The sequence below is a fragment of the Cetorhinus maximus genome, chromosome 23 (assembly GCF_964194155.1).
Source record: "Cetorhinus maximus chromosome 23, sCetMax3.hap1.1, whole genome shotgun sequence".
NCBI classification, from domain to species: domain Eukaryota; kingdom Metazoa; phylum Chordata; class Chondrichthyes; order Lamniformes; family Cetorhinidae; genus Cetorhinus; species Cetorhinus maximus.
In genome coordinates this window covers 51055388-51069698 of record NC_135901.1, presented here as the reverse complement: position 1 = coordinate 51069698, position 14311 = coordinate 51055388, and the positions used below count along the sequence as shown (strand labels likewise).

Genomic DNA, 14311 nt, shown 5'->3' with positions numbered 1-14311 from the left:
CACATGACGTGGTTCGTCTTGGTAGGAAGAACAAGGGAGGCTGTAGAAATTGCAGGATGAGTGGGAATTGGTGGGGCTGAATGCTCTCAGTCTCTGCTGTAACCATTCCATGGTTTTACATGAACAACATTTACACCAGAGTCCGGTCTCCAGTCATGGCTGAGTGATTAAGGCGATGGATTGGAACTCCACTGGGATCTGCCCCCGCACATTCGCGTCCTGCCGATTGCGCTGCTCAGTGTTCTGTCCTTTTGGAACCTCCAGGATTAATTATTGGCTAAATGGAGTCAGAACCTTCCGAACACTCCCGTCTGTTTTTCCTGTTTCACTTCTGTGTTCCTTCTTTCCTGTTCATCCATAAGCATTCACAGAATCTGCAGTCAGAATTTGAAACAAAGCTGAGTTAAATTGGTGACATCCTTGCTTTCTGAGAGTTTGCCTCTCCTCAGAGACAAAACCTAGCCCGCTGTGACTCTCGGTGCTTCTGTCTGTGTGTGTTCATGTGTTTGTGTCAATGTGGTTCAGTTCCCCGAGGGGTGAACACATTTTTACCATCTCAAAACTTTCTTCACTTGTATTATATATCTTCATGGTAAATGGTACAGAGAATAACTACAGGTGTAAAAGTTGCAAGAGGAGATTGACGCTTTCTGTGTTTATTTAAGTGGAGACCGCTTATTGAATCAGTGTCCATATGTGACACAGCGGAGGAAGATTGAAATTTTCACTGAGCAACATTTGAACAGACAGTGGATTCACTCGGTGTGATGGTGTGTTCCAGTTCAGAGAATCAATTTCTATTCGTTGCTTTGAGCCCAATCTTTCTAATAGGTTGGATGTTATGCACATGTTTGTTCCATTTTCTAGCTTTATTTGAAATGAATATTCATAAATCTATTTGTGTGGGGACTAACTGAATAACAGCAGAAGTGGCAAAGTTTGGACAAGATTTCCTTATAGCCAAAGGGCACAAAGCAGAACTATGTCGGTAATATAAGTAGAAGCAGGAAGAGAGGGAGTCTACATGACCCGAGGTGGTTTCAAACCATTAAACCTTCAGTTGGAAGCTAATTTCGTTCAAAAGGTATGCTATAGAAACACCCTAGTGGTTCAGATTCGGTGCTTCCACCGCCTGGGTTCCATTCCCTGTCTCGATGTTGTGCAAAATGTTGTAACTAGCACCCAATTTATGGTTTGGAGAAGAGTCACATTAAACTTGAAATCTTCACTCTGTTTCTCCCTTCACATTTGCCGTCAGACCTGCTGAGAACTTCCAGCACTTTCTGTTTTTGTTAAACATGAATTATTGTCTTTATCATGCATATGAACACAAGAAATCGGAGCAGGAGTAGATCACATGGCCCATCGAACTTGTTCCATCATTCAATTCAATCATGGCTGATCTTGGGCTTCAACTCCATTATCCTGCCTCTTCCCCATATCCCTTAATTCCCCAAGAGAGCAAAAACCTGTCCATCCCAGCCTTAAATGTATTCAGTGATGGAACATCTGAGTAGAGAATTCAAAGATTCACAACTCTTTGGGTGAAGTAATTTCTCCTCATCTCAGCCCTAAATTATCGGCCCTTTACCCTGAGACAGTGCCCCAGTGATTTAGACTCCCTGACCAGTGGAAACAATCTCTGTGTCCACCCTATCAAGCCCCCTCAGAATTTTGTAGGTTTCAATGAGATGCCTTTCATTCTTCTAAACTCCAGAGAATAGAAGCTCAATTTATTCAGCCTCTCATCATAGGACAACCACTTCATCCCAGAGACCAATTTAGTGAGCCTTCTCTGTACCGTCTCCACTGACAGTATTTCCTTTTATAAATGTGGACATGAAAACAGCACACGGGATTCTCGATGCCGTCTCACCAAAACCCTTCTTTAAAGACTTCTTTATTCTTGCTCTCCAATCCCCTTGTAATAAAGCCCAATATGCCATTGGGCTTCTTAATTTCTTGCTGCCCCTGAATGCGAACTTTCTACATTGTTTGTACAGGACACCCAGGTCACTTTGAACATCAGCACTTATAACTTTCTCACATTTTAAAAGCATTCTGCTGTTCTAATTTTTACAGCCAAGTGAACATATTCGCACCTGCCGACATTAAATTCCATCTGCCATCTTGTTGCCCACTCACATGACTTTCCAATACCTTTTTGTAGTGCTCTCCTCAAAGGTTACCTTGCCACCAAATTTCATAAATTTAAGCTACAGGCTCCAGTGAGAATTGAACCCACGACCGCTGGTTTACAAGACCAGTGCTCTTGCCACTGAGCTATGGAGCCACTTGCTGAGCTCTGCCCACAATAAGCCTCCTAGTAGAATGAGGAACAGGACAAATTTCTGCATGGATGATATTTGACAGACCTGGAAATGTCTGAGATAGAGAAGAGAGGATTAAAAGATGCGATATGAAAACGGCAGAATTTGATGTGTGTCTGTTGCTTTCAGTGATGAATGTCTGCCGTGGTAATGTGGTAATGATTTTACTGCCACATGTTTACACTGACACAAATATCACTCCTGACCAATCAATCGCAACTGCTCTTTGAAAGCAACGCGCCAGGCCGAATGGCCTCTTTCTTTTCTGTAACTGTATATCATTTTATGTTTCCCAGCATTTCCCAGTCATTCCGACATTTTATTACACTCTATGGGAAACTACATTCTTACATCCTCGCTTTTGAAGTCAAAGCACTGAGCAAACTCAAAGTTTTTCTTTAATTCCAGCACAGAATTTGGAACCAGACCAGTTGAACGACACTTTTTTGGTGCCAATCCTTCACTGCAGCTCACCCCTTAAAAACAGTGGCTGTCATTGCCCGAAGATATCGTTTATGATAAAATTCTGTAGCAGAAGCTTATCTCTGGTGAAAGTATCCGAAAAAGGGCAAATGCGGCGTAGATAAAGCATATTGCAAGGGTTATAGACAGCTTTCCTCTTAATTTATCGGTGAGGACTCGATTCCCGGCCAGGCAATGAGGGTTTATTGATCTGGTACAAACTGTTAAAACAGGCCTGATTTACTTATTGATTGAAAACCGAAACGCTCAACAGCTCCGCCCGAATCAGTGGAGTGAGAGTTGAAGTTTCACATCAGAGCTGCAAATGTCACATGTGGAACAGCTTCGAGAAGAAATCCAGTTCCTAATGTCCGAGGGATATCAGTTTGGACTTTTTGCATTTACACGTTCATTCGCTCGATGTGCCCATTGCCTTAACCACTCGACCATAAGGACTCGGTGTCTGTCTGTTTAAATGTTGCTCAGTGAAAATTTCAATCACCCTCCTCTTTGAAGCGTGCAGACACTTAGTAGCTGAATAGTCTCCACCCAAAAATACAGAAAGAAAATTCCTCCTGAACCTTTTAAGCCTGTTTTTATTTTCTCTGTACGATCTTAATATGAAGCCATAAAACTAAGGTGAATAAAGTGTGGATGGTGAAAATGAGGAACTGAACCACATTGACACACACAGCGGGACACTCACAGACATATACATCGACAGTGACAGAGGCCTAAGGAGAGACAAACACCCAGAAAGAAAGGATGTCACCTAACCGGCTCAGTTTTGTTCCATTTCCGTCTGCAGATTTCGCAAATCCTTGCAGATGAATGGAAATAAGAAAGCGCGGGAGTTTTTGTTTGATTCTATTTAGCCGATAATTAATCCTGTTGGCACCTGGTTAAAATCAGGAACAACGAGAACCGCAGTCAGCAAACCAACATTGGGAAAACCCCGATGGATGTCAGAAACATCGTCCTCAACTCTCGTCCACGACTAATCGCAATTCCTTGGGTAAAACATGTTCATGTTAAACCAGAGGCGGCTATAACGTAAGTCTTTCGGCCCGTCGTATCTGTGCTGGCTCTCAGGAAGAGCAACTAAACCAATTCCACACACCCGCCTTTCCCACACACCAATTTCTATTTACATTGTCTCTCCCCGTTCACCCTGTCAAGATAAAGGACCACAACCCGCCCCACTCCCCGTATTAAACTGGACTTTTTGTCTGGTTCACCCAAAGGGAATTCCTAACATGCCCGAAAGTGGGAAGCAGCTGAAAATTTGGGTGCGCTGGGATTCAGACCCACTCCTCCAGAGACTGGAACCTGAATCCAGCTCTCCAGTTTGTAGAGTAAATGGAGTTAGATTGTATATATCAGCTCAGAAATAATGATGACCAGCTTGATCAGGGTAAAGTTCTTTTGTAATTCGATATGAAATCAATTGCATAAATAAATAATGATTGTAGCGAAAACTGTATGAGGAATCCTAGTCCAACTCTTCATGTCATTGGGTCAGGGAAACTTGGTTACCTAAGGCAAACTGTGCATGGATTCTGCAGAAACTCCTTCTTCAAGCGAGAAATGGACAACGATTGAAAGGGGGAAAACTCAGGTTTAAGGAAAGGGAAAAGGAATTTGAGACGAATTGGTTAGGTCTTTAAAAATAGCTGGCACAAATACGATGGGGTGAAGGGCTTTTTGTTAAAGTAAAAACAGAAAATGCTAGAAAAACTCAGCAGGTCTGGCAACATCTATGGAGAGAGAAGCAGAGTTAATGTTTCGAGTCGGCCTGACTCTGAAGAAGAGACATACGGATTTGAAACGTTAACTCAGCTTCTCTTCCCACAGATGTTGCCAGACCTGATGAGTTTTTCCCAGCATTTTCTGTATTTACTTCAGATTTCCAGCGTCTACAATGTTTTGCTTCCATCTTAGGTCCTCTTACTGCGCTGTGCCATTTGATGGTGACATTGTTGATCAGTCTGTCTCCAGCATTCCTAATGAGAACAGCCGAATTTCATTTCTTCAAAACAAAGACCCAAAGTGCTGCTGCATGACGTCACAGCTTAACATTCCAGACAGCTCCATTGGGATCTTTACAGCGCAGGGTTTGTGCAGGGCAGTGGGGATCACGGTCATTTCACATGTGGCAGAGCAGCGGTTTGAAACTGGGCAAAAACATTATCCAAGCTTGCTCATTTAAGTGTGAGTGAATGTTCAATAATTTACATCTGTTGTTAAAAATGAACACAAGGGTTCGAATCCTGCCGCCTGAGGATTTATCATTTAAATAGGAAAAAACCCACCCAAACACATCCGTATTTTCTAATTCATTTGTCAGCATTCAGGAGATGGCGTATTGGCATTGTCACTGGGCTAGAAATCCAGAGATAAAAGCAAAATACTGTGAATGCGGGAAATGTGAAATAAAAACAGAAAATGCTGGAAAATTTCAGTCTGTCTGGCAGCATCTCTGGAGAAAGAAATAGAATTAATGTTTCGATTCAGCGTGACTCTTCTTCAGAGTTCTTTGAAAGCAGCACAAAGGACCGAATGGCCTCTTTCTTTGCTATAACTTTCTATAATCTGATGTTTCCCAACACCACGGTTACTTCTTTCACAGTCATTCTGCCATTTTATAATCCCTCTTGCGAGTGGGTTCAAAGGTTAACAATGTGCACAAGACTGGAAGGAGCCTGCGACTGTGGATAATCGGCACTGTGCACATTCCTGCTATCAGTATTTGGGAGAATCAGGAAGATGAGATCCCAGATTATCTTTACTATGTCATCTGCAAACTCATTCTTTCTAAAATCCTGGGTTCCCACATTCCCTGACCCTGCTTTCCATGGAAAGCTTGGGTTCATGAACTGACTGTGTCTGCATCAAGCAGCTAATTGGCCTGGGAGCTGGACGGGCAGAGGGAACTGGAGGCGAGGCAGGGACAGAAGCAGAAAGAGATGCGACATGAAAGTGTTTAGAATGTCATGTGTGTCAGTTACTTTCAGTGATGAATGTCTGCTCTGTGTTGCCTTGCCAGTTTCACAGGAGCCGCAGTAATGATGTTGGTGGGTTTAGGAAATTGACAGTTACACCTGAGCAGCTTGTGGGGCCATTTCACCTCACTGTCAATTCCATGTCCCAGCTCACAGCAACCGTTGTTGTCATTGACTGAAGAATTCATTCCATTTAAAATGGAAACATTGTTAAAAGCAGCGTCGATAAACCAAACTGATAAAAGCTTCACCGCTTCCCTGGTGGTCTCGTAGTCAGAATTCAGCGCTCTTATCGCCACTGCCTGGGTTCGGTTCCTGGTCAGGGAATTCAGATTTTTGATCTTGTTAAAATGGGTATTAAGAACTTTTTGATTGAAAACATTTCGCAGCTCCACCAGAATCTTTGGGGTGACAGTTGAAGTTTTGCCTCCGAGGTGGAAATATCACACTTGGAACAGGTCGGGAACAAAGATAAAGGCGGAGTGAATGAATGAAGGAAAAGAGGACAAGAGAAGGGCTGACCACCGAGATGGTGGCGCGAGGCAAAATATGGATGGGGGAAGGACGAATTTTGAACCCTACTGTTTGCACTGACAAAGATATCACTCCTGATGGGTCAATCACAACTGCTCTTTAAACGCAGCACATCAGCTCATCGATGCCGAATGGCCTCTTTCTATGCTGTAACTTTCTATAATTTGATGTTTCCCAACAGCACGGGTGCATCTTTCACAGTCATTCTGCCATTTTATAACACGCTCTAGCGAGATGTACTTTCTAACTTTCTATTCGGCTCTTTTGAAACCAAAATACGGAGCAAATTCAGTGAGTTTTCTTCTCATTTCCAGCGCGAGATTTGTCACGAGACTAATTGAGCGACACATTAATGGTGCCAATCCTTCCCTGGAGCTCACCCTGTCCAAAGAGCACTGTTACCATCAGCCTGTTCTGTACCTTCGTGCAGTACATCTGCTGAACAATATAAGCTTATCACAGCTCTGCTTTCTTCACATTGAAATCCAGTGTGAAAATATGAACAATTTCAAAGCTTAACAACGTACACAAGACTGGAAGGAGCGTGTAGCGGTGGATAATCGGCACTGTATACATACCTGTAATCAGTACCTGGGGGAATCAGGAAATTCCTGGTGTCTCTTTGCCCTGTTATCTGTAAACTGATCACGTTGTGTTTTATGTTCACACGAACTGACTGAGTTTGGTTAAGTAGCTCCTGGAAGAGCAGAGAGAGCTGGAAATGAGGCAGAAAGAGATGTGACGTGAAAGTGCTTTGAATTTTTTGTGCATCAAATGCTTTCAGTGGTGAATATCCATCATGTGCAAATTTCACAAGAACCGCAGTGATGAGGTTGGGGAATTATTTGTTTGAAAGAAGCTGTGCCCGCCGTGGAGCAAACCCAAGGCCCTGGCATTACGCGCCTTCGCTCTACCGACTGAGCTAGACACAAAGTTAAAACCAGGAATAATGAGAAGCGGGAAACCCCAATGGATATTGACTCCATCGCCTTAACCAGTCGGCCACGACGACTGGCTCTATGCACAGATTAGTGTTGTTGGTATAAAATCAGAGGCCGCTGCAGCAGAGGAGGAGGTTATTCGGCCCATTGTGAAAATTCTAGCTCATGGAAGAGGAATTCAGCTAATTCAACAGCCCCGCCTTTTCTCTACAGCCATTTATATTTTTATTGTCTCTCCTCGTTCCTCCTGTTAAAGTGAAACCCCGCAAACACCTGCTTTAACTGTGAGCTGGCACTTTTTCGACCAATAGGGCAATTTCAGCAGCATTTGGGTTATAAACCACGCATCAATAAAGAGTGAGACCTTAAGTCAGCACCTACGACCGCTCAGCTGCGATACCGAGCGCAGGATGCTACAGCCCATTGCTTTGTCCATTATTTCTACTCAAATAGAACAGAAGCAAAGCAGCAGCGATATGTCATAAGGCCCCACAAGCCTCCTCCATCACTCCATAAGATCATGGCGGATCCCCAGCAACAACACCCGATCCCGAGAGCCCTTCATTCCCGTAAGAGTCCAAAAATCAGGAGAATTTTAGGATGTTTTTTCTTCCATTGATCGGAGAGCTCTGTGGACACCTGGTTGAAATCAGCAATAATGAGAAGCACAATTGATAAGATGTGAACTTACCTGGGGAAACCCCAGTGGATTTTAAAAACATCGTTTTCACCACTCAGCCACGATGATTGACCAAGGATCCAATGCTTTTCACTCATTCATCAATAACACCACTCACAGCTTCCTCTTCTCAGCTGCACCTCCTTCCAAACATTGTAATCCGTTTTCCTCAGGGTTTGCTCCTGGATTTAATATTTACCTGCTGTGTGTCCTCATTTTGAAATGGGATTCGATTCAATATCCAGCACAAGTTGCATTACAAACCTGTCGGACTAACAATGGAAAACAAGTCACTCGGTAACACAAATCCCATGGTGCTCATTTTCAGATTCACAACAGTCAGCTTTTCAATAAAATGAAGGGATTTTACAATGAAAATATTTAGAAAGTTTGTGTGACTTTTCTTTGTGACTCACTAACTCGGGTATCCTGTAAATGCTGCTCGGAGGTTGAGTAACTGGGATGTAATCTACCTGCGTTTTCCTGAGCCTGTGCTCGGTGTATTGGGAGGTTTGACCCGGGTTGGAGTATCTTGCGTCCCAGGGATGGGCAGTAACCCGCTGACTGAAGCTGCAGTCGCTGCTTTCTGCTGGTAGCGGGTGATTGGAGAGTGCGGGGCCGGAATATTGCTGCTTTTCTGCTTTTCCCTGTCTCGCTCACTGTGGAGCTGAGGAAGAGAGAATAATTGATGGGCTTGTTTGAATCCAATAACTTCATAAATTTCCAAAGTGTTAGATATCGGTACATGGTAGGGCTAATTGTTGTCTCATTACATTTGAAATGAATATTCGAAAAAAGCCGTTTGCCTGTGAACTCACTCGGATAACAGTGGAACTGGCAACATTTCAGAAATGTTTCTTTCCAGCACAAGTACCTAATGACAGCCTGGAACTGTGTGACGATGAACGCTGATGGGGAGAAAACAGTGAAAGCTTCATCCCTGGGTGGTCTCAAACCACCAACCTTTCAGTTAACAGCCGAATGCGCTGACCAATTGCACGACAGAGACTGATGTGGATTTAACCCAGGGTGTTAGCGAGTTAAAGCTTCAGATTTCTGCTACCTGAATGACAATTGTTTTCTATCAGTTTACCTTTTCCAAGATAATGTTTGGGACATACATTATGGCTACATGGAAACAGTCTGATCCCACCCACTGCAGGCACATCCATGTTACCGGGAACCAGCTCTCCTACAACCGGTGCCGTCTCCCTTCGAGCCTTTGCGTGTCTTGTCTGTTACCAAGTATTCTGATTGTCTTGAAGCCAATATTAGGTTTGAATTCCTGATGTGCAGAATCCTTTCAATGTCTCAGATCAGTTAATTTCACTGATAACATCAGAGTCAATGTTCCAGCGTCTTAAAGAAGGGAAAGGTGCCTTGACTGTCTCTTGTCAGTCGGACAGTTCACATTCATTCGCCTTGGATTCCATTCCTCAAAAAATTTCTTCTTGAGTTCCCTGACCACATCTGGCAGCATCTTCGGATTGAGAGGCATAATGCAGTGCCGTTCTGATGAAAACCATGTTTCTCTCTCCACAGATGCTACCAGATCAGCTGAGAATTCCAGTGTTTTCTGTTTTTATTTCAGATAGCCAGCATCTGCAGTATTTTGCTTTTCTTTACCTGATTAGTGAAATATATGAGGTTCAGAGGGTACTTGACAGGGCGGATGTGGAGTGGATGTTACCCCTTGTGGAAGAATCTAGAACTAGAGATAGCTGTTCAAAAATAAGGGGTCACCCATTGAAAACGGAGATGAGGCGAATTTCTTTTTCCTCAGAGGGTCGTGAGTCTTTGGAACTCTCTTCCTGAAAGGGTTGTGGAAACAGAGTCTTTGAATATTTTTAAGGCAGAGGTGGATATATTCTTGGTAAGCAAGGGGGTGATAGGTTATCAGGGATAGGTGGGGTACAGGTTTCAGGTTACTATCAGATCATCCATGATCTTATTGCATGTCGGAGCAGGCTTGAGGGGCCTTATGGCCTATTCCTGCTCCTTGTACTTTTGTAGTGCTAAGAATGTGGATCCCATTAGCAGTAGATTTCGAGATCCATGTCTGAGCTGAAAATGTAGAGGTAAACTAACACTGTAAACAGATTGTTCACCAGCTGGAAAAGGAAAGGGATTCGCTCTATCATTCCATTTACTGACACAGCAACACAGTCTCACTGTTGGGAGACCATTCAGATGCTTCACGTGTGCAAATAGCTTTATTCAGTTTGCCCACATGTCAACATTCCAACTTTAAAAGTTCAAAGGACTGGATCCATAATCAGAGCATTGCTACTGGCAAAACAACGTTTAAATGTTCCATGTGTAGGCGGAAAAAGTCACTAGCTCGTCCCATCTCCTGAGGCTGCACTGAGTTCAGATCTAACTGTAGGGGTTTGTTCTGCTGTTCATAACATCCAGGAGAGAATTGTGGTGGAGCCTGGAGCAATGTGGCCGTTGCATCAATTGATTTAACAATTTTACGTCTTACCCCTATGGCACCGATCGTATTATGATTGCAGGATGAAGGCATTCTACAATTTGGTCTTTCAATGGCGGGACGCTCACCCAGCTTTCACTGCGGGACAGAATGTGCCCTATCCTCACAACAGAGTTCGCTGCGTATGCGCGTCTCTGAGTATACTGGGGCATGCGCATTGCTGTCTCTTTCATGAGCATGCGCAGTGCTGGTCTGTGACTGAAGCTGCTCAGAGTGGTTGAGATAAAGTCGAGCGGAGCAAACTAACAGAGTTAGTGGGTGTGTGAGGAGGAATGGAGCCAGCGGAGTGGACAGGGAGGCTTCATTAAGACACAGTGCAGGCCGCAGACCCCAAACAATAAGGTACCGGTCTTGTGTTTGCGTAGAACGGACCGAAAACATCTGGATTTCTCCCTTTGCCGCCATCTTTATAGGGGCAATGTGCAGCAGAGGTAACGGCCGCCATCTTTATAGGGGCAATGTGCAGCAGAGCGCATGCGCCGTCATGCTGGGCTAGGTAGCAGGAGGAGAGAATATTGTGCATTTCTATCCTGGACTGACAGGGATGGATTTTGGAAACTCCTTTTACAGGCACACAGCAAACTCAAACCAAGGGAAAAGTTTGTCTCTTCTCAGTTCCTAATCTTGGACTTACAGTAGTGGATTTTAAATTCCTTTTACAGCAGGGCTGTAGAACTGAACCCAGCCAGATCAGAGGGAGATGGAAAACTGGGAGAGGAAAGAAATGGTGGAGATTGCGTGATGGGTCTGCATTTCTCATCACAGGAAGGAGAGTGTGTGTGGGACTGTGATTTACAGCTTGGGGTGGGGGAGGGGAGACGAGAGGAAGAAAAATTCAGTAGCAAGTGGAATTGTCAATTATTAATTCCCACGCTGGACTGACAATGATTACTTTTTTTTAACTCCTTTTACAGGGTCTTAGAAGGGATGGATTTTCAGATGCCAAACATCATCAAATTTGTAAATCATCAAAATTGTAGATTAGCAACGCAAACCAAACATCACATCAACATCTGACTGAGTCACTCGATTCATCAGGACCTGAATATAATCGACCTTTGAATGTGGAAGAAGAAATGTTTGACTGTTCTTTCTATGGGAAAAGATTTCAAACATCAGCGTGACTGGAAAAGCGCCGAGACACATGGACACCCGAGTGAGAGTGTTCCAGTGAACTCACTGCGGAAAGAGCTTTAACCAGTTACACAGCCTGAAAAGTCATCGCACCATTCACAGTGGGGAGAAACTGTACATGTGTTCTGTGTGCGGATGAGAAAATGTGAGAACGGTGTGAAGCTATTCAGTTATCCATCCCAGCTGGAAATTCATTGACGCACTCACACTGGGGCCAGCACCATGGTGAAACCGTGGAAATGTGGGGACTGTGGGAAAGGATTCAATTATCTATCTCTGCTGAGAAGCCATTGACGTATTCACACTGGAGAGAAGCCATTCACCTGCTCCGTGTGTGGCAAGGGATTTACTCAGTCATCCACTCTGCTGACACATCAGCGAGGTCACACTGGGGAGAGGCCCTTCAGCTGCACTTACTGTGGTAAGAGGTTCAGGTCTTCATCCCACCTGAGTGGACACCAGCGATTTCACACTGGGGAGAGGCCATTCACCTGCTCCATGTGTGGAAAGGGATTCACTGTGTCCTCCAACCTACTAAAACACCAGCAAATTCACACTGAGGAGAGGCCGTTCAGCTGCAATTCCTGCGGAAAGAGGTTCAGGCATTCTTCCGACCTCACTGCACACCAGCGAGTTCACACTGGGGAGAAACCATTCATTTTCTCTGTGTGTGCAAAGGGATTCACTCAGTCAGCCAGCCTTCAGTCACACCAGCGAATTCACACTGGGGAGAAGCCATTCACCTGCTCTGTGTGTGCGAAGGGATTCACTCAGTCAGCCAGCCTTAAGTCACACCAGCAAGTTCACACTGGGGAGAAGCCATTCAGCTGCACTTCCTGTGGAAAAAGGTTCAGGTCTTCATCTAATCTTAAAGTACACAAGCGAGTTCACACTGGGGAGAGGCCATTCACCTGCATTGTGTGTGGGAAGGGATTCACTCAGTCAGCCAACCTGCTGTCACACCAGTGAATTCACAAGTGACTGCAGGGATTGGATTTTGCTGTTATTGCTGCTGTTAGTCACATCCAGGACTGATAGTCAGATAGTATTAGCTTTGATTCTGCTGATATTAACAACCCTATAACTGGCTGGAGTTTAATTTTCTGGATCTGTCACTGATTATCTGAGCTGCAGTGTCCCTTTTTAAAAGCACCATCTGTGAACTTTCCTCTTAATTTCAGAACTCTCAACAGGAACTCGATTACAATAAAATTATGATTTTTTACTTCAATCCTAAATTTATCTTTGGAGCAAAGTCTACAATTCAATGTCTGAGAGGTTCCACTGATTAACATCTCCAATTAGAGAGTACTGATTAATCCTTGCTGACAATTCTTACTGACTTGTACATTCCACACAGAGACACCTCCATGATGAAATTAATTTATCAAGGAACATAAACAAAACAGTAAAATATTTTACAGGCACATCAGTAAAAGCTTCATCAGTCAACACTGATATTGCTGAATCTTGGAAGGCGCTGAGTTCAATCATTTCTGACACAGCAGCAGCAATATTTGGGAAAGGTGGAACCCACAACAAAGACTGGTTTGAGACCTACTCAGCAGAGATGAATCTGTCATTGAAGCAAAAAGCAAAGCCTACCCGATTACAACATAAACCCAACAGCTAGAACACTGTGTAACTTGCAAGTAGCTGAGACAGTCGTGTAAAAGTCAGGGAGATACTGTGTAAAAAAAACACTGGATCAGCTCAGATCATTTAATCCAAACTGCCTGTGACAATGGAAATCTACGTGCTGTGTATGATGGGATCAGGAGGGCGCTTGGTCCGACCATCACCAAATGGATGTTGAAGTTCTCACCCACAGAAGAAAACAGATGTCCCACTGGGTTGAAACTGCTGTGAGCTGTACTGCTGTGAGAAGGACATCTCCCAGTCTCTGTTTGACTCTCTCCTGCAGCTTCCTGTCATGGTTGAATTGGATGAGGAACCCTCACCATTTGAGCTCGAAAAGGCCATTGATTGTTTAGCAAGCGGAAAGACACCCAGCAAGGATGGAATTCCAGCTGAACTGCTCCAACCCAGAAAGTCCCATCTACTGTCACAGCTTCATGACCACCTCCCTCTCTGTTGGGAGGTAGGATCCATTCTGCAGGACACGAATGATTGAAGAATGATCACAATATACAAAAAGAAAGGTGACAGAGGAGATTGTCACATTTACAGGGACATCTCACTCCTCAGCATCACAGGGACGTCCTTCACTAGGGTCAGGCTTAAAAGACTCCATCTACTTGCAGAGCGAGTGTATCCAGAAGCACAGTGCGGTTTCTGTGCTGGCAGATCTACAGTGGACATGATCTTCTCCATACGCCAGCTACAAGAGAAGTGAACAATTGGGATTGAATCTAAAATGCTGCCAGCTTCTGTGCTGAGAAAAGTGAAAGGTTATAATTACTGAGTGAAAGTAAACCTTAAGTATGAATCACAATGAACTTGTATCATTATAAAAGGCATCGAAAAGTTGGATTCCCTAAAGATTAGCTTCAGCCTTGAGGTTATGATCTGGAGCTCACAAGCTGTGGGAAGCGCCACCCTCTTTAACTCTTTTCAGTCCCAGAAGGTTGAAGCTCCTTTTGCTTGTGAAAGTGAACTTTTTCAGTTTTACTTTTCTTCATTATTATTACCGTCATTTGCAAAGGTGCCTGAAGAAAGAAGAAAATAATAACATTTTGGAAAAGCTGAGAAAAATATCAAGAGAATTGGAAAAA

At 43.9% G+C, this 14311-nt stretch overlaps 1 protein-coding gene and 1 non-coding gene across 2 annotated transcripts in view; one reads left to right on the top strand and one right to left on the bottom strand.

The window, feature by feature from the left end:
- The window catches only part of LOC144698553 (uncharacterized), an 81443-nt gene extending 68186 nt beyond the window's left edge, over positions 1–13257 (top strand). The window contains 1 exon segment of the mRNA XM_078570487.1: positions 11861–13257. Within this exon segment, the coding sequence (XP_078426613.1) occupies positions 11861–12545 (685 nt within the window). The 3' untranslated portion in view covers positions 12546–13257.
- trnat-ugu (transfer RNA threonine (anticodon UGU)) lies at positions 2221–2293 on the bottom strand. Its single transcript has one exon. It is a non-coding gene; the product is annotated as a tRNA-Thr (tRNA).
- Positions 13258–14311: the final 1054 nt, after the last annotated feature.